The sequence below is a fragment of the Rattus rattus genome, chromosome 3, assembly GCF_011064425.1.
Source record: "Rattus rattus isolate New Zealand chromosome 3, Rrattus_CSIRO_v1, whole genome shotgun sequence".
Lineage (NCBI taxonomy): Eukaryota > Metazoa > Chordata > Mammalia > Rodentia > Muridae > Rattus > Rattus rattus.
The window spans coordinates 172610868-172638153 of record NC_046156.1 but is presented as its reverse complement, the minus strand read 5'-3'; the positions used below and the strand labels follow the sequence as shown (position 1 = coordinate 172638153).

Genomic DNA, 27286 nt, shown 5'->3' with positions numbered 1-27286 from the left:
GGCTTATAATTAATTTTATAATTATACAATTCACCAGAACAAATAAGAACAGGAGGGTAAAAGTCAAGAATTAAAATGTAATTGCCTAGTTGGGCTTACTTAACATGCAAAAATGGCCCATGTGTATGGGAAATCAGCCCACAAATTTTATTCTATTGACTCATTATTACTTTGGACAACATTTGTTTTCATTTTCTATTCACAAATACAACTTTTAGAATGATTCTTACTGTCGGCTATTTATTCAGCCCTTGTACTTTCAAAGCATTTCCCATGCCTTTCTAATTGACTATTGACCAAAAAAATAAGATAAAGTCATATTGCTAATCATATCTGAAAATAGCAAATATTTAGTATAGATTTACTGTATGCCAGGTGCTATGCCAAACCTCTACGTCAGCATTTCCTTTAGCTCTCATGACAAACCCATGGGGTAAGTATTACTGCCATGAGGCTGGAAGAGAGACAAAAGGACAACGCTCTGGCAGGGCAGCCGCCTGACTTCAAAGCCCTCCAGCCCTCAGCGTCGCAGGCTACTCTGAGGCATAATCAGATGCATTTCCTAGCACAGCCTCAGTTCGGTTTGATCTCATCTAATTATTTACAGCCATGTAAACAAGGCTTGTGACACTGTACAGAAATATTAAGCTTTTCGATTCCCTATTATGTTCCTAGATCAGTTCAAGATAGACATACAGCACACTGTACATTTCCTGTCAGTGGGAATCTGTACAAGATCAGTAACTGTTAAACAAAGACTCAAAATACTGAAAATACTTACTGATAGCTAAGTCTGTTCTTTCTTTACATGGAGCACAATCTAAAAACTGTAGTTAAGAAACATAAGAAAAAGCAGAATGAAGACTTACCGATCTTAAACAACTCAATGACAGAAAGGACAAAATCTGTTTGTAAAAATGTATGTTTATTTCATAAGCATTGGGGGCGGGGGGTGAAAAAACACTGTATCCTATCCTGTTGCTCCATGCAAATAGCTCTTCAATGAGAGTCTTCAAATTTTACGTTTTTTCCATTCTGGTTCATTCTTTGACTCTTCGTCATCAGATTCCACTTGGGCAAACATGGTTTTTGGCTGAGTTCTAAAACAAAAGTTAAAAAGGAGAGGAAACAGTGAGTTGCTATTTCTTGTATTAGGCGTTGTCTCTTTGATCAAGCAGAAGCAAGTCTGGGGAACTGATTGCATCTCAATTATTAAATATAAATCACTAAACTTCTGGCAAAAGAAGCATAGTGAAAATTTAATTATGTTCAGGAAAACAGCCAAATGTTTTTTGAAGGTTTTCCCTCTGTGGCAGACACCGTATGTTGTCCTTCCTTCATATGGAATGAAGATGAATCAATCCAGTGGACCCTCATGCATCACAACCTCCCTCGGCCGCTGAGGCAAAGTGTGACCATGTGGAAGGATACGCCATTTGGTCACCACACAAGACCCTACATGGCACTTACTACACCTACCCGGGCTATCTTAGACTTAAGAAATGGGTGCGACAACTGATTGCTCTCCGCAGATCACTGCACAGAGATGCCAAACATTTAGGACACACCACTGAACACAGTGGTAGCACTGCCATACAGTGTCACTGCTGAACACCACAGCAGTCATCAAGAGGTCCTTGTGGGAGGAGCTCCAGGGCTCTGCAAGCATACCTAGCTCCATGATATTCCCATTTCTAATTCCAAAGAGACAATCCCACGGAAACGTCAAACGGTCATAATGTAGCCTCCCTTAGCTCAGGCTACTTCCGTCTCGACAACTATCTAGAGCCGAAGCTTGCCTCATACCAATCCATTTGGTTAACTCCTTATTACTTCAAGATACTGTTATGGCATCTACACACAGGTCACAGGTCTAAAGATAGCTTCGGACTTTCATAGACCTCAATTACTAGAGGGCAGGACCATGGGCTTTCAAATGTGCGACAACCAAGCAATTTGGTGTTGGCTATATGTTACCTTCTAGCAAGGATGCTGGCCCCTGAACAAATCTACATAGGGACAAATGCGGAAGCTTAAAAGAACCTTTGAAATAAATATTTAACTCCTAAGGGGTAGGGTGTAGCTTTTAAGGCTGTCTGGGTGTACTTCACCAGAGGCCAGGTCACCACTGCCAACTGTGAGGAGACATAAGTACTGAGATATATTATTATTAGAGAAAACTGCTATGGCAGACCCCGAAAGAGCACCCAGAGCTGCTTCACTGAAGGGTTTAGTTTCACTAAATCCGCTACTTCCAAAAGTACTTGTGGAAGGCTCGTGGTTCACCTGGTGGGGCAGAGAAAAATAACAGGCAGAGAGTCATGTAAAGAAGCAGGAGACAATGTTCTTATGGACAGAAACCGAAATGTTGGTTACACAAGTGTGTGTTTCTGCCAAATCTTGAAACGGTTACACTTTCTACTTTACTGTATGGAAACTGTGTCTCAAGAAAGTTGATGAGTGAACATAATCAAAACAGAGCAAAACATAGGAGAAGGCTCAGAACCAAGGGATGATGGGATATATTACAACATGAAACGTGGCACTGGAAGCTGAGAAGATAGCTCCAGGGGTAAAACTGCTTGCTACAAAACCATGAGGTCTGATTCAAACCCTTGGCACCGTGCGTGAGCTGGACACAGTTATGCGATGCTATGGCTCTAGCACCTGGTAAGTTAGGGGGGTGTTACAGGACAATGGCTGGGATTGCTGGCCGTCAGGCAAGTTCAGGTTCTATGCCAGACTCTACGTCAAGGTAACAAGGTAGAGAGTGATAGGACACCTGACATCTTCTAGCCTCCAAACATATATCTGCACAACAGCTCACACTCGCGCACACACATGTACACACTCATATGCACACAGACACTCACAAAACATAAGTGTAGGAAGGGGGTTTGTTGGGAAGAAGGGTTCTGAGGAAACTGGAGGAGAAGATAACCAAAATACATTACGTACACATAGGACATTATCAAATAACAAACTAACATACTTTTAAAATATTTTGTCAGATTCAACAAGTGTAGAAAGTGTTCCAAGGGCTTACTCTAGAGCCCTGCCTTTCCCTCGCTGGCTGGTGGACCCCAGTGGACAGATGCAAACCCTCCATCCTGCTCGTGCAGGGGGGGGGGCAAGGAGAAGAGCAGCACTGCAACGAGGCGGAGGCATAACCATGTCTCCTTAACAAGAGGCATGATGTACTCCAACTAGGAAGAGACGCTGCTCATCTGGAGAAGCTGAGCGACAGACACCACTGAAGACGATAGAGCACACTGGGTTTTACTCTCAGGCCTGCCTTTAAGGAGTGGCCTTTATTCTGGAGAGTGAGGCATATGGAAGGCCCAGCTCACAAACAACCCATCTTGCCTCCAAACCCAAACTCTAAAAGAATAGTTCAGAACCTTTAATAAGAAAGAGCTCTTTGTTTTTTGCTATATAAAGACAAGGTTCTTTAAAAAGAATTTTTTCTCCAGCTAGCTCATGGAACATCTATCGCCTAATGAATGTGCTTTGCAGAACACAGCAAGACAAGTATGGCTTTCAACCTGCAGCTTTCTTCAGGGCAACTCCTGCCTTTGAGTTCATTTCTACAAGTTCCTCTTTTTAAAAAGTTTAACTCCACACATGAGGATGATCTTAACAATTCAACTCAGGTCTATCTTGGGGCATTTTAAACAGATTTGATTTTTTTTTTTTTAAAGTCACCACTTGACCAAGACAATGAAGAACAGAGACGATTGGGCAATCACAAAGTTAAGAATAGAATGAGCAGATTTCTTCTCTAGGGAATGGCCTAATTTGCCCTTGGCACATGAAATCACTATAAAAACAAATCAACAATGACAAGGAAGAGCAATGTGAACATGCAGACGGACAAAGTATTAATACATTTGAAAACAATTTAAAGTCGGTCTAGAAACCCCTGCTTTTAGAGCCAGGAGGAAAGGAACAGCAACAATACGTCCTTTAAGTCTGCTAAGCGTGGATTCCTTTCCGAGCTGCTTAAGAAGTGGAATTAGTAAACCGATCTTAGCACATCTCCATCCTGTACGTCTATGAGAAAGTGTGGCAAACCAAACCATATGGGCAATAAAAACACAACAGCGATTCAGAGCTACATACATACATTACACAAAGGGCAAGGGAGATGTTCAAGAAAGCATTTATATTGCCCACCATTTCTTATCTTACATTTGTTTATTTTTAAAAAGATTGATTATGTATGTATGTATGTATGTATACGTACGCACATGGGTGTTTTCCCTGTATGTGTGTCTGTGTACTATATGCATGCCTGGGGTCTGCAGATGCCAGGAAGGGACATTGGATGCCCTCAAACTAGGATTATAAGTGGTTTTGAGCCACCAGATGACTTGTAGGAATTGATCCGGGATCCTCTAGAAGAGCAGCCAATGCTCTTAACCTCTGAGCCATCCTTGCAGCCCCCGATCCTCTAATTATTAATAGCCAGTTCCTCGAACTTCCAGACTCATACAGATTCATCTCTCTTGCCCTAACTGAGAACAGATAAAGCGAAGGCTTAAAAGAAATGAGAACACTGTAAATCCAGCAGGCTCTGGGGATACCATAGTTTCAAAGAAGAACGTGTTTAGTGAGTACTTCATTCAGAACAACTTCACCCACATCTGTTCTTGTCTTGGCTTATATCAGCCATCTTGATGTGTTAACCTAAAAGTTTAACACGTAGAAGGCTGATGTGAAACTTGCATCTTCTGGTTTGATTAACCCTTTTGAGTAAGAGTTTTTCATCTGATTAATTTGGTATCAGCTCATTGGACTATCAAGGAAAAGTAAGTTTCAATATAACGACTACTGTCAACCACTAAATAGACTAATCAAAGGAATGCTTTTTGCTTTTTGTATTGCTCTGTCATGTTTCCAGTATATCCTACATGTCAATATAATATTGTGAAGCTAATATAGAAGCTTATGCAAATGTCTACCAAATCTATAAGTTATAATTTGGTGATGCTTTGTGCTAAATTTTAAAAAAAAAGTTAGTCTAAAACTTTTGTATCACTGATTTTTGAAATTATAATATAATTACATCATGCACCCTTCCCTTTCCTCCCTTCAAGCCCTTCAACACACCCTTCCTTGCTCCCTTTGAAGTTTATGGCCTCTTTTTTCATAGTTCTTGTTACATGCATAAATGTACATGTATATGCTTCTAGATTTCTATCTATCACCTGCCCAGGCTGCATGAGATTACTTGTACATGTTTTCAGGGCTGCCCACTCACTCAGCATTGGATAGCCAGTGGGGTGCTATTCTCAGGGAAGACTTTCTCCTGCTCTCAGTGTTCCGGAGTTGGCGGAAGCTCCTTTTGGGAGTATACAAAGGCTTTCACTGCCACATCTCGCCTGCGCATCTCTTCCCCTTGCAGTGTCACTGCACTTCATTCTTAGTGGTCTCCTGCCCTGTGCTCCCACTCCCTCCGCTCTCTCCCCCAGAATAGCCCTCCTTCCTGCTTTCATGTCACGCTGGCTCTAGCCTGCCTTTGGAACTTGAAGTTCTTCGGATTGTTTGTACAATGTGAATCGTGGCAAGCGCATACTCCAGCACGATGACAGGAATCCAAGGAAAGTGAGTGCCCCTCAGGGTTTCTATCCAAAGCAGCCAGTGAGAGCAAAGCTCTGTCCCCACCCACCACATCCTTCTAAAGGGCATTCAGGGAGCGCTGCCTGTGTCAGAGACTCAAAGTGTCAGGGGGACTTCTATTTTCTTCTGACTAAGCTCTAGCCTATGTCTCCACAACTCCTGACACTCACAGCACAGTGAAGCCATCACAGTGCTTTTGGCTGCAATGGAAAGTCCACAGGTCACAGTCTCTCTAATTACGGGTGTGCTTCTGATGTGATTCACCTAAGAAGCAGAAAGCAAGCTCCTGGGTGATCGGAAGAAGATGAGGGGAAATCACTTGTAACATTTAATCATGAGGATGTGAGTATAAACCACAAGATTTCTTGGCTTGGGGCCCATTGTTTATTATGAACGAAAACCTCAAAGCCAAAGCTAATAATAGCCATGACTGGACAATCTGACACACTTGTTAACCCTGTTAGCATGAACCCAGCCTGGCTGAACTCTGACCCAATCATCACAATTGCAGAATTATTACGATTAAATAAAAGGCTTGACCAAAAGAGTCAGCTTGAAATGGCTGCTTCTGTCTATAACTACCTATCAAAAAAAGAAAGAAAGAAAGAAAGAAAAAGAAAATAATTTTCTATGGGAAATGAAGACATAACATTTTTGGGAAATCACTTCTTGAACTCATAGAGTATAGCATGCTATGTTTGAGAGTTTTGAGAGTTAGGTGACTAGAAAAAGAGGAATTGTGAAACGTGGGTACTGAATACAAGAATGAAGGGCAAGCCCAGAAGAGTCCTGTAAGATCCCCATTGGCTCCTTTACTATCTACTGGTAAAGAAGAAAGAACACTGAGATGGGAAACCAACAAGCAGAGGTGGGCCAGGTCTCTGGAGAGCTCTTTCTAATGTCTTGGGCACACATTTCTAAGGACACACACAGGTAGGAGGCTACTGGGTGGATAAGGCAAGCCGCCTCAGGAAGGCAAGCACTGCACTTAGCAGGCAGCAGCAGAGCTGCAAGTACACTAAGGACTTCTGACTCTTAGTCTAGGGTTCCCACCACTAAGCCATGCTGGCTCACACAGACATCTTCTCAGTATCCCAATGGCTACTATTAGCTGCTCATGTGGAGAAACAACCACAGAGTGTAGAAGGCAGACCGTCTGTACTTACTCCTAAGTCTGCCACCTGCTACCTGTGGGGCACTGGTCAAGTTCACATTTCTATTTGCTGTCTACAAGGTGGGGACAGAAATACTGCTGACCTCATGGGTTATGAGGGTTACTATGGTAAAACACACCAAGCCTTTTAACAAGTCTCTCACAGTGTTAGTACCAAGGAGGGCCACCACTGTTTACATAACTGACGTTAGATAACAGGGCTCCTCACTTTGGACGATCGACACCTTTTCCAAAGTCCTAGGTATAATGTACCCAGTAAAAGAATTCATGTGTTAAATACAAGACTGCAACATGCTGTTTTCAAATCCTGGGGAGATTCTTCTTCTATGGAAATGATTTGCTATGAGTCTTTTATAAATGAAGCTGTCTGGTCTTTAAGCATGAAGTTTCTTAAAGAGAAATAATTTACAATTATGAGTAATTACTTTTGCATTATTTCCAAGCATTAGAGTGCAAAACTGTCACTTTACGCATTTCTTAAAATGTAGAATCTCAGAGTCTATTCACATTCCAGTCCTCTCCCCAATATCTGCCCCCAGCTGCCTACAAGACAGGCAGTTCACAAAACTAGTCCAAGAAATACTGTCCTCTACACAGGAACGTGGCGGGTAGTGACAACCAGCCAATATTTAAAAATATTTAGTGTATGGGAAAAAAAAGATTCTTTTCTCTTTTGCCTACAATGACTGCTTTTAATTGGCTTATGAACGCAATATATCTTTAAATGGACTCTTTATGAGTGAAACCGATATTTTAATACATACACAATGCACATATCCACACATCTTGTATTTCAAAAGATACGCACAGTGAAGCTAAGGTGACCGAACCAGCAATAATGGCAGCTCATCTGGCAAGAACAGCCATGGCTGACAGAGCTGTCACCCTGGCAGGCAGCTGGCCGTGCTCCGAGTGAGCTCCCACACACATCATCCCTGTCTGATGTGTAAGCTAATAGCATTCTGGATCGACATCCTGCCCCTTCCCCAGCCAGCTCTCTTCCCTCCCTCCAGCAGCATCTTTGAACAAGAAACTGTAACCGAATCTGCCCGTGTGCGGCTGAACAAGAGTCCTCTGTAATCCTGCTGTGTTTGAAAACTTTCATGGCTATTACATTGCTAGTGTCAGGACTGGAGTTTAGATCCTCCAGTGACTTGTGTAGTGTTCAGGCATCATTAGCACGCCAGGGAATATAGGTGAATATACGCTGAGTGTAGCAGGAAGACTTATGGAATGTATTTCTGATGATCAGCTTTTCCCTGTTCAGGCGAGATATAGTAAATACGCTTTCACTTCATCACTGACAGAAGTCAATCGCAGTGGAGAAAAACAACCAGACACACGTTCTCAGTTACAGTGACCTTTACGAAAAGATCCTTTTAAATATTAGCTTCCCTTCACACACTTTGCCACTTGGCAGTAAGCAGTATCCTGCAGCAGGTGAACACAGGATCTCAGCTAACACACTACATACCACAGACAAGCAATGCCTTCAACTTAGCAGGCAACAAGTATAAGGCATCAAACATGGGTGGAAGGACCAAGTGGGAAGAAAATGCAGCAGAAAGGTCTATACCCAAAAGAGCACAGTGTTGGGGTCAAGGCACTGAGCTTAGGGCTAGCCTCAGGCCCTGGGGACTGCAAGCTCCAAGCAGCAGTCTTCTCACATGAGGAGCAGCATGGCAGCGCCTCCCTTCATACCCAGCACATGTTCAACTAAAAAATAATCCACTTACAATTAAAAAAAAAAACAAAACCAATCTTTAGGTAGGTCAGTGAACACCGTCAGCTTCAATTAAGTCTATTTAAATAAACTTGAAAACCTGGGTGGATGACTGTCTAAGAAATCTATTAATTATGAAGCAGACTTGGAAAAGTCATAAAGTCTAGACAGACTGCAACAGGAGAGAATGGGACAGGCTGGGAGGGGATGGTGGATAAAGACATTACTCTCTGCTCTGCACTCCACGGAACAACCACACTTCAGCAGTTTTATAAGACAGATAAACATTTATAAAACAAGTCAGTTTTAAAAGTTAGTGTGTCAGGAAGCTGGATTAACAAGTAGGTGACACACTGCAGGAAGGCCGTGTCAGAGGTCCTCACATGTACATCAAAGGAGGAAAATCATGTCACCACCTCAATAGAGAGAAAGGAATTTAAAAAAGCAATTTTAGGGGCCAGTGAGATAGGTAGAACAGTCACCATAATAGCCTGACAACCTGAGTCTAAATGCTAGACTCCAGAGTGGAAGAGGAAAATCCACTGCCAAGAGCTGTCCTCTGACTTCCTTCCACACAAGAGCCAAGACGTGAGTGCCCACAGTCACACACAGTGGCAATGATGATGACGACAAAGATGACATTGATGACAATTAAATAGTTTTTAAAATAATTTTCAAGTGGCTAAAGGAATGACCAGGATTCAGTACCTTGACATGCTTGCCCCTGGCCTCTGCAGGCTGCTCTCTCTGTATGGGTATGTACTCCTTCCCAGAGTACCTGCACGTCCCACTCCTCCACTTCTGTCAGGTCGTTACTCTGAACCATATCTAAAATAGCACCCGGGATCTGGAGAGATGGATGCCTCAGCAGCTAAGAGCACTTGCTGATCTTCCAGAGGACATGGGCTTGGTTCCTAGCACCCACATGGCAGCCGCCTACCATATTTAACTACAGTTCCAGAGGATCTGAAGCCCTCTTCTGGTCTCTGTGGGCAGTGCACACACATGGTGCCATAGATACACACACAAAGACACAATACTCATGTATACAATAAAGAAAGGAATATCTCACAAAAGTACCACATGGCCCACCCTGGTTACTCCATGTCCCCTTTCCTTACTGAGTTTCCTTTGCGGTACTAACAGCTAACACTTACAGGTCCTGCATTGTTTGCCACTGTATATTATAGCATAGGTCCATGAAGACCGCCATGTCCCACATCGAGAACACTAGCTCAACAGACGAGGTTCTCATTAGCGGCTATTAAGTGAACGAACAAGAGAGAGCCACGGACTTTTCCTTAAGCTCTTATAGGCATATTTTCAAAAGTGTAACTTATATTTTATGGGAAAGAACATGAGATTAAACACTATGAAGTTGCTGGTTGGATTTCTTCATATATAAAAAGGGAAAACTCACAGTTTACTAGAACCTTTTCTGCTAAAGCTCAAAGGGAGAAAAGTATGCTTACTCGCAATGATACAATTTACTATTGTTTTGGCAGGAAATAAAGGTATAAACATTAGAAAGGAGGAGGTCATCACCATTTACATAATTTTATACTTAGAGAGCCCAGACATTTGAATAAAACTTATTTAAAATAATAAAATACAGTAAGAAGCTGGACACTAAGACATACAGCATTGTGTGTACACAGGATACACTAAGACACACAGCATTGTGTGTACCCAGGATACAGTAAGACACACAGCATTGTGTGTACACAGGATACACTAAGACACACAGCATTGTGTGTACACAGGACACTAAGACACACAGCATTGTGTGTACACAGAACACTAAGACACACAGCATTGTGTGTACACAGGACACACTAACACACACAGCAGTGTGTACACAAGACACACTAAGACACACAACATTGTGTGGACAGACACACAGCATTGTGTGTACACAGGATACACTAAGACACAGCATTGACACACACAGCATTGTGTGTACACAGGATACACTAAGACACACATTGTGTGTACACAGAACATTGTGTACACAAGATAGCACACTAAGACACACAGCATTGTGTGTACACAGGATACACTAAGACACACAGCATTGTGTACACAAGATACACTAAGACACACAACATTGTGTGCACACAAGACACTAAGACACACAACATTGTGTGTACACAGGATACACTAAGACACACAGCATTGTGTGTGTACACAGGACACTAAGACACACAGCATTGTGTGTACACAGAACACTAAGACACACAGCATTGTGTGTACACAGGATACACTAAGACACACAGCATTGTGTGTACACAGGACACTGAGACACACAGCATTGTGTGTACACAGGATACACTGAGACACACAGCATTGTGTACACAGGATACACTAAGACACACAGCATTGTGTACACAAGATACACTAAGACACACAGCATTGTGTGTACACAGGATACACTAAGACACACAGCATTGTGTACACAGGATACACTAAGACACACAACATTGTGTGTACACAGGACACTAAGACACACAGCATTGTGTGTACACAGGATACACTAAGACACACAGCATTGTGTACACAAGATACACTAAGACACACAGCATTGTGTGTACACAGGACACTAAGACACATAGCATTGTGTACACAGAACACTAAGACACACAGCATTGTGTGTACACAGGACACTAAGACACACAGCATTGTGTACACAGAACACTAAGACACACAGCATTGTGTGTACACAGGACACTGAGACACACAGCATTGTGTGTACACAGGATACACTGAGACACACAGCATTGTGTACACAGGATACACTAAGACACACAGCATTGTGTACACAGGATACACTAAGACACACAGCATTGTGTACACAAGATACACTAAGACAAACAGCATTGTGTGTACACAGGATACACTAAGACACACAGCATTGTGTGTACACAGGATACACAGGATACACTAAGACACACAGCATTGTGTACACAAGATACACTAAGACACACAGCATTGTGTGTACACAGGACACTGAGACACACAGCATTGTGTGTACACAGGATACACTGAGACACACAGCATTGTGTGTACACAGGACACTAAGACACACAGCATTGTGTACACAGGATACACTAAGACACACAGCATTGTGTGTACACAGGACACTAAGACACACAGCATTGTGTGTACACAGGACACTAAGGCACACAGCATTGTGTGTATAGGCACACGGCATTTCTACATAGAAAGGAATTAGTTTGGTAGACAATTATTCTACTTACAACAGCATCAGAAGATAAAGTAGGAACAAGCTTTAATGAGAATAAGATACTGACTGCAGAGGCTGATTAAAAGGTCTTTTGGAGGAAAACTGGTATGATCCAAACAAATTTGAAATCAATAGCGACTCTATTCATAGAATTATTATAACACAGGTAAATACATATGCCCAAAGGTACTGAGTTCAGTATTACTTATGAGAGATAAAGGGTAAAAACAATGTAACGATCATTTAAGAGGATATTGTTTGAGAAAACTATAACTATGTAACACATGGAAATTAAATATAAAGTAAAAGATGGAACTAGAGATACAATGGGTGGTCCCTGCCCAACCTCTAGATCTGTTCTAAATAAAGACAATGTGCAAAACATGCTGGATACCTGTCTTCATTTTTTTACATTTTTTTATCATGTATTTTTGTGTGTGTGCATCATGCATGCCTGTCGTAACACACATGTAGATATCAGATGACAACACTGGGAGTCAGTTCTCTCCTTCCATTATATGGGTTCCATGGACTGAATGTGGGTTGTCAGGCTCGTCAGCAGGTGCTTTACCAGCTGGCCCATCTCCTAGCCCTACCCCTGTGCCTTTAAAACAGCGCAGATATCTAAACACGGACCTGTCGAGTGAACAGCATGCATTTAGCCTTTTAAACAGTATTGGTGTATGTGAGCTCACGATTCACACACAGTGCTTTCTAGGAGGATGAACGTCATAGTGTTAGCATCTCTGCCCTGTAGAACGAAGGACCTGGGGTCTCCCGTTTAGTACTTGCTGACTACCCTTCCCACATATGAATGTAATGCCTGAAAACTCAAACACAGAAGCTACACAGTGAACTGAACATGGCCCTTAGCAAAGTGCTGTTCTTAGATTTCAGAAGTGTAGTAGGTGATTCTAGGGCCAAGCTCCTGCTCTAGGTTGTAGCAGCAAGCTGCTCTCCAGCAGGTTCTAAAAGTAGACTTCTTAGAACTTCATTTCCTCAGTGGTGAGGTAGGTCTTTGACATCTTCCTATGGATCACAGTAATATGGTAGACATTAGTAATATTGATAATTACTCTTGTGTATGAATTTGGAACAGTTAGCCATCAAAATGGTGATCATTATGTTCAGAATATTATAGACTGTATCTCTGCTTTCTCCTCATTCTTTAGCTAATTGGTGGCTCTTTCTGAACAAGGTTTCTTATGGCTATAACAAACAGCTACTTCCTTACAAAGAGCAGAGCTGTCACAAGCACAACGCAGAAGCTTGTCTCGTTGTCAATGATAATTAACTTAGCTGAACCTGCAGCATGTTGTGGAATCAGAGGGTGGAGACGCCCTCCAAAGGGAGTGGGGCAGGTTGCACTGTTGAAAGAAGACAGGAGGTGCTTCTGTGAAGGACTATCTCCTGGCCAAAGCTGGACAATGTGAGCAACTAAACCAGGCTCAGAGTTTAACCCACAGAATAAAATAAGCATTTCAGAGTTCCCACTAATGTGAATAAAAGCTCTGAAGACCAAAGCATAGGAGAAGGAACAACTTTCTTCAGGAGACTGCAGCAACAGAGACAGAAAATAGAAGGAAAGAGAAAACCACTACAAGACAAGTAGCACGGATGCCCCTGCAGGCAAAGTAGTGTGAACAGAAGCTGAGGAAAGAATATAAGGAGGAATAGGATCTGCAGGTTCCAGAACAGAGCCCTGAGAAATGTGCTCATCGGAAACACAGATGACAGTTTCACAGGGGAGAAACTGAAACCAAGCAGCTAAGGTCAGCATCATTACTAATGAGAATGTTAGCATCGGGAAACCCTCGATAGGACACACAGAGGGCTCTCTCCTGGTTCTTTTATAACCTATAAACCCAAATTAAAAGCTCACAGAATCACTGACCACTATTCATTAAAGACTCCAAGATCATGAAAGGCAAGAAATACTGAGAAACTCTTATGACTAAACTATTCTAACAGTGAAACACACCATATGCTTCTGGGATAAAGAAAGGACAGGAGAGGAAAATATGGTCAGGACCAAGGAAGGCGAGTAGCTTAGTCCATAGTACTGTACCAGTGTTAATCCTGTGATTGTAATGATCGTGTATATGTATGTGCATATGCACATACATATAAAATCTATGAGTGAATGTATCTTTAAGTTATAACAATTATTAAAGGAAATTTCTTTGGAGTGTCAATTTTAAATCCATTATCGTTTGACAGAAAATAAAGCAATGTGGTTTTTATAAGGAATCAGAAGTAGAATAAATGGAAATGATATCAAGAGTAATAAAGTCCTACAGTTTATAAACAAGATTGTTAACAAAATAGCAGGCATTGTTCATGTACATTTCACCCTTAACACGGTCAGAAAGCGGTTTCCAGAAGGTCAGATGATGGAAATGCAGTTTAGATAAAGCTCCTTAACTCTAAGAGGGATATTTGAAAAGAAATTCTACTCATAAAGATATTGTCAGGTTTAACAGTTGGCCAGTGGTGGCCACTACAGAGAACATCCAGCTTATTACAGTCATGTAAGGTATTCGCATCTGCCTAAGTCTAAAACTAGTTCTAGTAAAAATTTCAAAAGCCAATAATTGAAAATTCAACAATAGTACTTTCCTTGTGTAAATGTAGATGGTGTGGCAGCATTAAAAACTATCACAAACTCACCCATGTAAAGCTGTTTGAGGGACTTTCTGAAAGGCCGCACTGTACAGGGAGGGCTATATATAGAGCTCCCTACCTGAGAACTAGCCTGAGTCAGGAGCAGGAGGATTGCTACAAGTTCAAAGCCAGCCTTGTTACACAGTGAGATCTCAGCCAGCTGTGACTTCATAGAGACTATGGAAAAGCAAAACCAAAACAAAGCCCCAGTTCCTCTTAAGAGATAGGCGGGTCACGCCCCTTTCTTTGCTTGCTTTTAACTGCTCTCCACTGAGATAACACAATCACCTTTAAAGTGTGAGGGAAGAGGAGCAGTAAGGCTTACTCTTGGCTTTAACTCTGATGACAAACGACTGCTGTTGCTATCACCTCTCAGATGCTGGGATTACAGACCCTGCCATCACACCTACAATTCCTGGAATCAGCCCTACAGATCTTGACCCATTCTTTGTGCTCAAATAGAAAAGAAGTTAAAACCTCCAAATACTATTGTTATGTTCTTCTCAATTCATTGGGAATAACAACTTCTCTATGTTTGTTTTTTATTTACTTTTTTGGCTTAAATGTATAGCTTTGTACACCCTAAGCACCTACTTTACCATTGAGCGTCACTGCTAGTCCATGTTTCTGTTTTATTTATTTTATTTTTTAATTTTTTTATTTTATTTAATGTATATGAGTACACCATCTCTGTTTTCAGATACACAAGAAAAGGGCTCCAGATCCTGTTCCAGATGGTTGTGAGCCAACATGTGGTTGCTGGGGATTGAACTCAGGACCTCTGGAAGAGCAGTCAGTGCTCCTAACCGCTGAGCCATCTCTCCAGCCCTTTATTTTATTTTTAAAATATATTATTACTATCATTGTGGGGGAGGTGTGCACAGCTGCGCGCGCACACACACACACACACACACACACACACACACACACACACGACATAGCGTGTATGTAGAGTTCAGAAGAAAATTCTGTAGACTCAGCTCTCTTTGTACCTTTCCGGAGTTTCCAGAGATGAACTAAGGTCACCCGGCCTGCAGACAAGTGCCTTCATGACTAAGCCATCTCGTGAGACCCCACTTTTCTGCTCTAAACAGTGTTTTCCTTACTTGGAATACGCTGGCGAAACCCAGTATGGGTTATCTTCTGCTGCTTTGGCGTGACGCAAAATGGCTTCCCGGGGATTACTGTCATCCGTCTTGTCCAAAGCAATGTTCTTCACAATATAGGAGGACAGGGTGCCCCCGTGGGTTCCAACTCGGCCACCACGACCTGTTTCAGAAAAAAGCCCTGATTAGAGAGAGCGTGCACACATCTGTGTATGCTGCGTCCTGAACTCAGATCTCAACAGTGCCTGCATCATCCCTGCAGCTTTCCTTGGCCACAACTAAGAACTTCGACACCCCGTAACATTTAAAAACAGAAGAGACATTAAAAAGGTTTTGTTTGCTTAATTTACAAAATGACACTGATTTTTTAAAAAGGGAAAAAACTATTTTCTTAAGGTCTGTACTAAAAATTGCCCTAGCATGAACTTACTGATATTCAATAAAAAAAAACTTTTAGTCATCAGCTGCTAATTTAGCTTTAAACAAATGTATTTTAGGGTTTTACACACCCCATGTATGATATACTATAGATACTTTGCTCTATGTCCTGAGGGAAACAAGCCATGTGAACACATGGGCTCTCCCTACTTTTCTGCTGTGATTGTCGTGGCAGACAGCAAGCTTAGGGGAAAAGATCTGAATCTTGCTGGGTTTCTCACAGCCAGCATGTCAACCGAAATGGGTTGACATTTTAGCAAATTCTTATCTGAACTGATTTTTAGAAATATAAACACATGATTAACCAAATAGAAGATAAATTTAATTAATTAAGAAGAAATTTTTTTTAAAAGACCAATTGCTACAGGATTTCTGTGCCAATAACTATTACAGCTTTAGAGGGAGGAGCTGGCCCTGCAGCTTCTCCTGCTTACGGGCTTCCTTCTACCTTCCAGAGGCACGGGCAGCTCCATCCTATCACACTGGACTAAGCCATGGCCACTCTCTGCTTTCTGGGAAACCTGATCTAGCTGGGATTCCAGGCTGGGAGACCGACAGTAAGCCAATATTGAGAGTAGCCGTTCATCAGTGCCTTCCAAGGAGCTCCAGGGTTCCACTGAGGTCACCCAAGGCTCAAGCTAGGGAGGAGAGCACCCTAGGTGCCCTCTCTATCTCAGCACTGCATCTCTGCAAGCTCTACACACGGCCATTCTGGTGCTAGTCAAGGAAACATCTGACAACTACCAGTCAGTGTCTCTGAGGATCAGGAAGAATGTAGGCCCTAAAGCTCTTTCCGACCCATATCAATGATACTACCCTGTCATTCACGTCAACGACACTGCCCTGACCCCACCCCCCTGCCAGACACCCAGCTGCTTCAGTCACCTGGGCCTGCTACAGGAGGTTCTGGTTTGTGTGACTTCAGGGGGTCCAGTCTGTCCTTCTCCAGCTGTTTCCTCGTACTTCGTTGGCGGGGCTCACGGAACATGGGCAAGGCGTGAGCTGTGAGAAGTCACATTTGAAAAATTTCATTATAATAATAACCCTTCATCCAAAAACATAGCTAATGCATGACTAACCGAAACATGAAATGGAAATCATAATGACAGCCTTCACTTAATAATAAAAGACAGGCTTACTGTAACCAATTAGCCAATTCTGTTTGATACCAGACTCATTGTTCACCTCTGCTGGCAGCGAATGGCACTCAGGAAACGCTGTCAAACACTGTCATGGAAACGCTGATGAGTCTCATCTCCCTAACCATGGGTTAAAGCTCTACTTCCGTGGTCTTTGAAAAGAAACACTTAATAGAACCACTTTCTTATTTTTTTTCTCTACAGGACCCAACTATGAATAAACACCAACAATGTGCCTGTCAGTCCTCAAGTTTCTTTAGAAGCCTCACAGACACAGCAATCACTTCACGAGTTACTGAAATGTGACCCCCTCTCAGCTGAGGGGTGAAAACACAGAGTGACCACAAGGGAGGGAGGGGCACTTAGCCCTCCTTCCACATGGTTGGTATACAAAACAAGAGGGTAGCACAGGTACATGTATTCAACTACTGTCAGGTGTTCATGAAAAAAATATGGACTTAAGAGGAAACCATGTAACATTTTGGGGAACAGAATTATTGCAGAGTATTAAATAGCTATCTTCTTATTGACCTGGAATTTCTTGCAGTCATTAGATACAGATTTAAACGTGTTTTAAAAGAGAAAACATTTTCCGGGGACTGGGAAAGAGAAAGGTTATAATCTAAATGAACACCTGTAACACTCCAACCCTTCCAGGTCCCTATCAGATCCTCTGACTCTTCCATCCAGGCCAGTCTGCATGGCTCTCCATCCAGGCCAGTCTGCATGGCTCTCCATCCAGGCCAGTCTGCATGGCTCTCCATCCAGGCCAGTCTGCATGGCTCTCCATCCAGGCCAGTCTGCATGGCTCTCCATCCAGGCCAGTCTGCATGGCTCACCCTGCCTGCCTGAGTCAGGGAAGTGAGGCACATTAGTCCTCACCGCTCCTGTCAGGCCCATGACACACGGTATTTTTAGGTGGGAAAAATCTCCCTTTTACTTCCCACGACTGAGGGGATCTCAGTAGGCTGCATGTGATCAAATGAGCAGGACTGGCTATGACCCCAATTTTAACACTTGCTGGCCTCCTACAGGTCTGAGGTTGTGGTTTCAGAACATAGGCCTGTCAGAGTAATAGGGTTGTACGACCCACCTGAGAGAACACACTCAGCCCAGACAGTTCATTTTACAAAGAGACTCCATGTTAGCGCACGGCCCTGGATTCTTGTCTAATCTCACTGAGGAATGCATGCTCGGCACCACACTGCAGGTCCATGGTGTAGGACAGACTCAGGCCTCTGAGTCTGATCATTCACAGGATATGTTAGTCTTTAGAACACTGTAACAGACTGATGCATGCAGCTCAGGCAGGTGCTTCCCATTGGGGTGAGGAGTTACATGTGGCAAGCCTCATTTTTACAAAAAAAAGAATCAAGAAGCTAAAGTGATGGTGTCATGTGACTTGTACCTGTGTCCACATGATAGGAGATGATGTAACGGATGCCACAACCCTAGACTTTACTGATTTCAAACCAAGTAATGAACAAGAGCACAGGGAAGAGCAGTGTGAGACAGGAATGCTGACAACTTACGGGTGATGATGTAGTCCTGGGTTAGTGTCTCGGCTTGTTTTGCCTTCCTCTGGGTTTTAACCACACATAATTTTGCTCCCCTACGATGAGTTAAAACAAATTATTTTCTTTAGTGCATTTTAGGAACAGGTAAATTCCTAATTTTACCTAAATTTAGAGGTGAAACACTAAATTTCTGGTTCTACCAGAGACACTCTCTCTCTCTCTCTCTCTCTCTCTCTCTCTCTCTCTCTCTCTCTCTCACACACACACACACACACACACACACACACCACACACACACACCCCTCTCTACCTCCACCTCTGTATGTAGTAGACCCCAGCAGAAATTACTCCAGGATAGATGCAGGTAATACTGAAACACTAGAAGATCTTGGCCAATTCATTTTTTAAATTAATTTTAATCCATGCAAAGCATGGTTTCATTGGCGCATTTTCATTAATATCGGGAGATGTTTTTAGAAACAGTCTGTGCAGAGCATCCTGTCAAGACCTTGCCTTTCTGAGATGGGGTCTTGGTGACAATGAACTTTGAGAAATTCACATCTATCAGTCAGTGTCTCCCACCAAGTGAAAGAGAGAGAGGTGTCAAAGCATGAGGGACACTAATTTAAAGAGAAATCCACAAAAGTAACTTAAAAACATAACATGTTAAAGAAATTTTAAAAGTCAGGCAAAGTCAGAGGATTCCATTTTTAGCCTATGTTCCAGATGAAAGCAACCAGGGTCCTACACCCAGCAGGAGCCAGCACGGCGTATGTCCATATCTCAAACGCATGATTCTAAGTGTCTAAGCTGGATATGCCTGGTGGCACTGCTCAGGGGCTATAATCTGATTAACCAAAGGCCCACTTTTGATCTTACCTTTCCTTAGTGATACCGAGCTGTCTCTCTGAAGAAAACACACATAAGCAAATCTTCCTGACCCCAAGTAAAGATAGCACCTTCCAAATGGGTGTCGTGATAGAAGGCTGGCTTTTTTTTTTTTTTTTTTTTTTTTTTTTTTTTTTGAGGGATGGACTACCTCCACACTAATTAACATTTTTACTTTATTAATAAACAAAATCCTGCTTATTCTTAAATATCATTTTACAACTTCCTTTAGAGGGCAAAGGTTTCAACACTAGTTCAGAAAACTCTGAAGACAGGATTATCCACTTCTAATTAGAGCAAAGTTATGGTCAGTGAAGGTTCATTCATAGAGATTAGCGCTCCTTGCCTTAGGGAGGATGGAAGGCCTCACACAGGACTACAGGGAAGGGCGCAGGTTGAGCATGTGAGTCTGTTCACTCACAGACATGGGAAGGACCATTTCCCAAAGAAAGTGGAAATACCTGTGAACTAGCTGAGCCTCTCCAGTTTCCAGATCTTGGGATTAAATTGATTTGCTTATGTTTGACCTGGGGTGAGCTAAGGGCCCAGGAAAGTCCATGTGCAATCCCTTTCAGTCGGCACAGCATAACCTTGTCAAATACACAAAGCAGTGACCGCTAAAAGCCCCCCAAAAAGGTAAGGCAGAACCACCACTGCTGCTGTGCCCTGTGAGTGGCCAGTCCTGTTTGCTAGTCCCTCACATGTATCTCTGCTCATGCCTCTGTCCAGGGAGTACCGGGCGAGCAGGACTCCCCCCACCCTGCACTCAACATTTCAGCCAAAGGACTGCAAATCCCCAGGCAACTTTCACTTTGAATTCAATGCAGATCAAGGGTGAGATCTAAATCCCATTTAAAGCACAATGTTAGGAGTGTGAGGCTTTACTGTGTACCAGCTGCCTTTTCTAAAAGGGCGGATCCCCATCAAAGGGGGATGAGTAAAAGCCAGGGTGAACCAAGCCTCCCCCAGTTGTTGTCATCCATCTCAAACAGGCCATTCCCATGAAATACCTCTGACTTTTGTTGGGGTCGTAGTACACTTTTGCCAATCCATTTCCAGTTCCAACCATGATCTGGTTCAGCTTTGGATGCCATAGGCAGCGGACCACACTCTAAAAAGGACAGGTATAGAAGTCAAGTCTGGTCACCAAAAAAAAAAAAAAGACAGGCAGAATCCTGCTGGTGCTTTCACAGTCAGTTTACTAAGGAGTAAAGTACTGGCCCAAGAGAAACCCATAACTTCTCAGATATCTTCTAAATCATAGCATTGCATTCTGTAAGTGAAGTTCACATCACCTCTAATCATCCATGTGAAATCCTACAAAAACACAAGGCACTCATTTCTGTACGTCACCCCCTTTTCTGGATAACCCTGGAACCATAGTTAGGCAGCCCAGTTCCAAGGTGAGGCTGGCACTATAGAATGCTGGCTCCCTATGAAGCTCACCACCACCACCACGGCAAACTTAGATCTGATTCTCATGCTTTTACACACATTATGTCCCGCTGGACTCAGATTGAGGCCAGGTGGTTATTGTTTTTAGTTCACAGAGATCCAAGTCTCATTAAGATTTTCTACAAAGATCACATATTGGTAGACAATTAATAATCTCTCCCTGCCTATGAAACAAAACAGCAAAGCCATGACAGAAATAAAGCAGATATCACTTGCAAAGCCTTGATATTATCCTGACGGGAAGCTATTTAAAGAGGTGCCTCACTGGAAGCTATGGCCCTCTGAATTCATGTCTGGTGAGGAACAACTGGTACTCTGGGGTCCCACAGAACCTGAGTTCTGAGTTCTCACAAGCTGTTTTCAATTTTCTTGGGGTAGGAGGGAAGACAAGAGGAACAACATAAAGAGAATCAAGGGGGTGGGGGTGGGGGACTCCAAGCTGACACTGGGAAGCACAAACACCATACACCAAGCTCTACAGACCTCATTTGGAGCAAGATGAGGGGAAGCACTGATTCACATTGACAAATGGCCCATTTCCTGCACACATGCATAAGGACTAAAGGGAAAGGGGTAAAACCAGGCACCGACATTTGAGGTCCTCACAGTTAAATCAAAGCATTGCAGCCCTGTTTCCTGAAGCTGACCTTCATTAGTCCTAGTCTTTAACCCCCCACTCTTTTTTTTTTCTTTCTCTTTTTTCTTTTTTTCGGAGCTGGGGACCGAACCCAGGGCCTTGCACTTGCTAGGCAAGTGCTCTACCACTGAGCTAAATCCCCAACCCCCACCCCACTCTTTAAGAAGGAATACCGGGAAACTCTGACTCTCACCTGATGGAGATAGTTAAATGGCTACAAACCCTTTTCTGATACTCCACACTTATGGAAGAAGATAAAAGGAGCATGCAAGTTGCTAATTCACATCCAGCAATACTCCAAGATGGTTTGTAAGCTATACACCACTGAAGTGGACTGAGTCATTCCAGAGTCAGTGTTTGCATTTCTCCTATGGAAGGGGGTGGGGTGGGGTAAGCCCAAAGGGCAGGCTTTCACATTTCCTTAGCTATCATTTCACCGTTTTCCTCAAATCTACAGCGTTGCTCTCAATGTCTGCTAACAAGTGTTAAAAAGCAAACCACACAACAGTAACAGGAGAAACACTTGAACCATTTGAATCACTTGCATCCCTTACACTTGACAGCTCCATTTTCCTTTCTAATGTTCTCCCCTTTCACACATATCTGGTTAGCTATGAGGAGGGGAGAATGTGTGTACCTCAGTGCATGCTCAGAGATCAGAGGGCAGAGGACAGAGGAGTCCATTCTCCCCTTCCACAATATGGATGGCTTCCAGGGATTGAACTCAAGTCATCAGACTTGGTAGCAAGCCCCCTTACCTGCTAGCCTTATACTAGCCCTCTCTTTCACTTACCCTTCCACAGTCCTTCCCAGTCACCGCTGCTTTATGCACATGTCCATGGAAGCTACTTTAGGATGCATATGCATTAAAGTCATATTTTCTGCCTAATAAAACAGCTCCAGGTTGGCAAGGCAGAATTAATATGTTGACAGTATTTTTTAGGTGCTCTGCCATTGAGACTATAGTGACAACTGTACCTAGACCACTGGGCACTTCCTGGTTAGGTATAGGAAGCATGAGAAAAGCCAAAGAGACAACTTCCTAACACTGTGTCTATGTAACCCTACCTAGGGTAAGTTCCCTGAGCTGAAACCGTCTCCGGTCTCTGCTTAAATGATATCACCTTTAGCCACCTTATTTCAAACTATAGCCCTTTAACTCTGTTCTCTTGGCTCCCCTTTGGCCATAGCACATTCTCTTCATTACAGAATAGGATGTTTTTATTACTTTTGCTATGTCTTCCTCAACTAGAATTCATGTCCCATGGCCAGAGACCTGGATTGGTTTTGTTTGGCAGTCTATTCCAGGTCTTTAGATTAGTGTCTGGTACTCTTACTCATGTAAGTTAAAAACTACATGTCACCTACCCCTGAATGGGTTACTTTGTTAAGCATAGTTGGGGACAATTTTCAATTTAAGAACTATCCCTCTCCATGAGGAAGAATTTGATTTCTGTCTATCATTACTATAACCAACCATCATATACCCAGCAGGGTTGGCTCCTTCCTTCTGTGTCTTGGAGAGAATATGTGTATGAACCAGAGAGCAGGAAAAGGGGCCAAGGGGCTTCAGGACCTTCAGAGTCCCAGATACCATGCATGGTCCCAGGACAATGTCAGAGACATGGCTTTAGAGTTCTTTCTCTCCATTGGTTCTCTACAGGTCTGGCTAAACAGTTACTGGTTCTCAAATATGTTTTCAAGTGAGCACGGTGCAGAACTGGAAAAGATCCACAATGTAGGCCTGATAAATTCCAAGACACTCAGCCAAATAGGCAGTTTCCAGGGGCAGCAGGTTACTGTTACTCGCTCCCTTTCCCCCGAGGGTGTAAATGTTAGAGAGGCAACTGCTCAGGCCAACAGACCTACGTAGGGTTGCTTTCCAGGGAGTCTAAAGACATTTCACCTCTATTCCTGCTCAGATCCTTTATCTCCAGAGCTCCAAGAACACCCTACATGACTGCTCAACATTAGCCGGCAGAGACAAGCACATTTACCCTCTTCTCCCGAGGAAGCAGGGAAATGCAAGTAAGAGCCCTTGAACTAAACAGTTAGTCCAGAGACCACTCCACTGTGGCAATGAGTCACCAAGGCAGCCAATGAGGGGCCTGTGAGCAGACTAGCTTAGGCACAGGACACTTGAGGCTCAATTACCTTAAGACTGGTTATTAATCAAATACTACAGGGATTCCAAAACACAGAGTGAAGAAACGGAGTTCAAAGTCAAAGGTGGGTGGGCCTTTTTTTGTTTATTAATATTTATTGTGTGTGTTTAGCTGACCTTTGTAAACTTTGCAGCTAATGTGCCTCCATACTTTGTCCTGTCAAGGAAATGCATCTTGTAGCAGAGAGCTGGCCATTTGCCAAACCAAACAATCCCTGAGTCCGGCGGCTGCAAGTGGAGTTGCTACACTGCTAACTTGTCAAACATGCATACTGGGCTTTGCTCAACAACAATGGACACGTGCCTGCTAGGAGCCCAGAACCATCAGAAGACAGATGAGCTATAAATACAAAGAAAGAGAGTGCAATCACTCATTTAACCAAACAGCCCAAACTCCTTCATCCTCTCTTTAAGAGATGCCTCTTTGGTTAACATGGCTGGACCTATGACACGTACTGAACAATGCTGCAAAGGGAGGGAAGGGACATTCCCGAACCAAGGGACCAGAAACGATCCCAGAAACACCAGACCTACAAAACCAAAGAGACAGGCTTTACCTCATATTACAGCAGCCTCATGGCAGAAGGCTACTGCAGTGTAAGAGGGGGCTCTGGATTTAATCTGCATATGTATAACTTGCTTAATGAAACCGAGAGAGAGCGTCTTACTGCATCACTAATCCACTTCATCTTACATGTGAGTCAACTGATGGCTACGGTTAGTGTCAAAGCTTAACTCCGCTCTGGCTCGAGCTTAAGCTCTATTTGTTTTAATCCAAAGCTCACCCAGCATGCAGGGTGACCACAAACTGCCCCGGAAGTACTGAGCTCTAGCAGCTGCCACCAGGAGATTGTAAGTAACGATGGAAATCAAAAGGAAGATGGCCAGGGTCAGTTACAACACACAGATGTGCTCAACATAGAGATCCTCTATCCCTGCAGAGACCAAACGAAAGAGGAGAGACAAAGAGAGCAGCCTACACTATCAACATGCCACGATTCCAAAGCAGAGAGTCTGGAATTACCCCTTAGCAAAAGTGAGATGGCCACAAAAATTCCAAATAATTATCTCTATGGTTTTCTGTGAAACCATGGAAATGAGGCGGGGAGGGAGAGAAAAGCAGTGACTAGACATGAATTTTAGGACACGTGGGAAAGGAACTGTGAAGTACCTGGAACTTTATATTATTATTAATTTATTTTTATTACATTTACTTTTTTATGTATAGAGGGCACATGTGCTATGGCAAAAATAAAAAAAGTCAGAGGATGAGTTTTGGAAGACAGTCTTCTCTCTCCACTGTGTACAGCTGGGGTACTGCCCCAGGCCATCAGGTTAGGCGGCAAATGTCTCCCCACTGAGCCATTTCACTGGCCCTGGGAGTTTATATAAGTTGATATAACTGAGTCTTTACAAAATTAGTAACATCATTCCATCTCACAGATGAAAAACACCAAACAAACAAAGTAAGCTGAGACTGGGAGAGGCAATGCTTCCGGCTTACAGAACGTGCAAACAGGAGGGAATGGGCCAGGAACTCCAGCTCTGCGGCTGATGCATCCTTATACCATGCACCATGCGGTGGAGCATGATACTGAACAGTGAACAAAACTGGGAGGTTCCAAATTGTTCCAAACCTTTCTAACTCAGAACTAGAACCTTATCAGGTTGATTTCTGAAAGGAAAAAGGAGGCTGATCCTAGAGGAAGAATGTGAATGCTTGCTAGAATTCAAGTACCTTCCATTTGATGCCCAGAAATGCAAGGAGAAGGGGAGCAGATGGCATCACTGAGTCAAGAACAAAAATCCAGGTTCACAAATGTCGTTATAAAAGAGCTCAATGCCTGAGTAACACCTTAGATATGTGTGGTGCGTCTGTCTAAACAGCACCATTGAAGACAATCCAGCATCCTTATTCTATGCCGTAAACCTCATCTGTCAGACACCATGTCCTGGTCCAGCCTAGCTGCTGACCCTCACTGAATACCACACCCCATCTGTGATTTTCACGTTTGGTTTCTGCGTCGTGGAAGTAGAAGGTAGAAGCAAACCCGATTCCCTGGGAGAATAAGCACGCTCAGCGACTTCCAGTAACCAGCCTTTGCCTGTTCAGAAGAGATGCCTGTGCAGCCGTGTGTGCAAAGCCTTAGCGCGCTGCCACCTTGCGTCTCCAAGTGTGTGAGACACCCTGAGCAAGAACCCCAGTCCCCCACATAGCCCCATTTCCACTCCGACAACATGAAAGAAACGATCATGAACCAGGAAAAACTTGACAAACTGCAGGCACAAGTGCACATTGGTGGGAAAGGAACTGCTCGTAGAAAGAAGAAGGTGGGGGTTGGGGATTTAGAACAGTGGTAGAGCGCTTGCCTAGGAAGCCCAAGGCCCTGGGTTCGGTCCCCAGCTCCGAAAAAAAAAAAAACCAAAAAAAAAAAAAAAAAAAAAAAAAAGAAAAAAGAAAGAAGAAGGTGGTTCCCAGAACGGCCACAGTGGACAACAAAAAAACTGTACTTTTCCTTAAAGAAGTTAGGGGTAAATGATACCTCTGGTATTGAAGAGGTGAACATGGTTACAAACCAGGGAACAGGGAAGCATTTTAACAACCCTAAAGTTCAGCAAACACCTCCCCCATGACAGGCCACGGGAGACACAGCAGCTTCCCCCATCCTCAGCCAGCTTAGTGCAGTCTGATTAGTTAGGGGAGACCAGAAGCTCTGTCCGACAATCTGTGGATGGAAAAGCACCACTTGTTCTTGGCGAGGAGGAGGACGGTGAAGTTCCAGACCTGGTGGAGAACTGTGGTAAGGCTTCTAAGAATGAGGTAAACTGACTTAAGGAACTTCTGAAGAAGGCGACCCTTGCAGAAGTTCCAGGAGCTGCTGTTTTGTATCATCACTACTTTCTAAATGCTTTTTGTTTATGGATCTGATAAAATATAGATTCCTAATATGTTTAAGCCCAGTCCCCCTGGACACTGCAGCTATTTTTGGTTTTTGCTTATACCTAATTCATTCTTTGCAGCAAACTAAGTTGAAGAAGTCTGGGAATAAGGTTTGGAAACAGTTAATAAAATTCTTTGCCTTTTTTTTGTTTTGTAAAAAAAAAAAAAAGCCTTAGCATTGTGGGTGGCCATCCCAGGACGACCCATTACATTTAAGCATGAACTGACCCATAGATCAAGGTGTCAGCCCAAACAAATGAAGGATGACAGATGGAAACAGGAAGGTACTAGAGAAAAAGCACTTGTTCGGTTCTTCCCGGCTATTCGTCTCCTCCCTGTTCCCCACATGCCCACAGTGCCATGAACCAGCCTCAGCTTGAAGATGGGCTCTGAGAGAAGGGGTGTCTGAAAGCGAAAACAAGTGTGTTCAAGTCTGCAGCCTAGGTTCTGCTTGAGATGGCTCCCTAGATAGGTCTCTGTAGATAGCTCTTGGCTCTGTGGTCGGCTCCGCTCGAGACAGCCTTTCAGGTCTGTCTCTGTCTCTGTCTCTGTCTCTGTCTCTGTCTCTCTGTCT

General features: G+C 43.2%; 1 protein-coding gene across 1 annotated transcript in view; it reads right to left on the bottom strand.

The window, feature by feature from the left end:
* Positions 1 to 905: 905 nt before the first annotated feature.
* Positions 906 to 27286, bottom strand: part of Wdr70 (WD repeat domain 70) — a 226527-nt gene continuing 200146 nt past the window's right edge. Inside the window, exons 14-18 of the mRNA XM_032898807.1 lie at positions 20526 to 20626; positions 18643 to 18722; positions 16857 to 16973; positions 15534 to 15696; positions 906 to 1100 (exon numbers count right to left, since the gene is read on the bottom strand). Of these exons, the coding sequence (XP_032754698.1) occupies positions 1013 to 1100; positions 15534 to 15696; positions 16857 to 16973; positions 18643 to 18722; positions 20526 to 20626 (549 nt within the window). The 3' untranslated portion in view covers positions 906 to 1012. The remainder of the gene's footprint in view (positions 1101 to 15533; positions 15697 to 16856; positions 16974 to 18642; positions 18723 to 20525; positions 20627 to 27286) is intronic.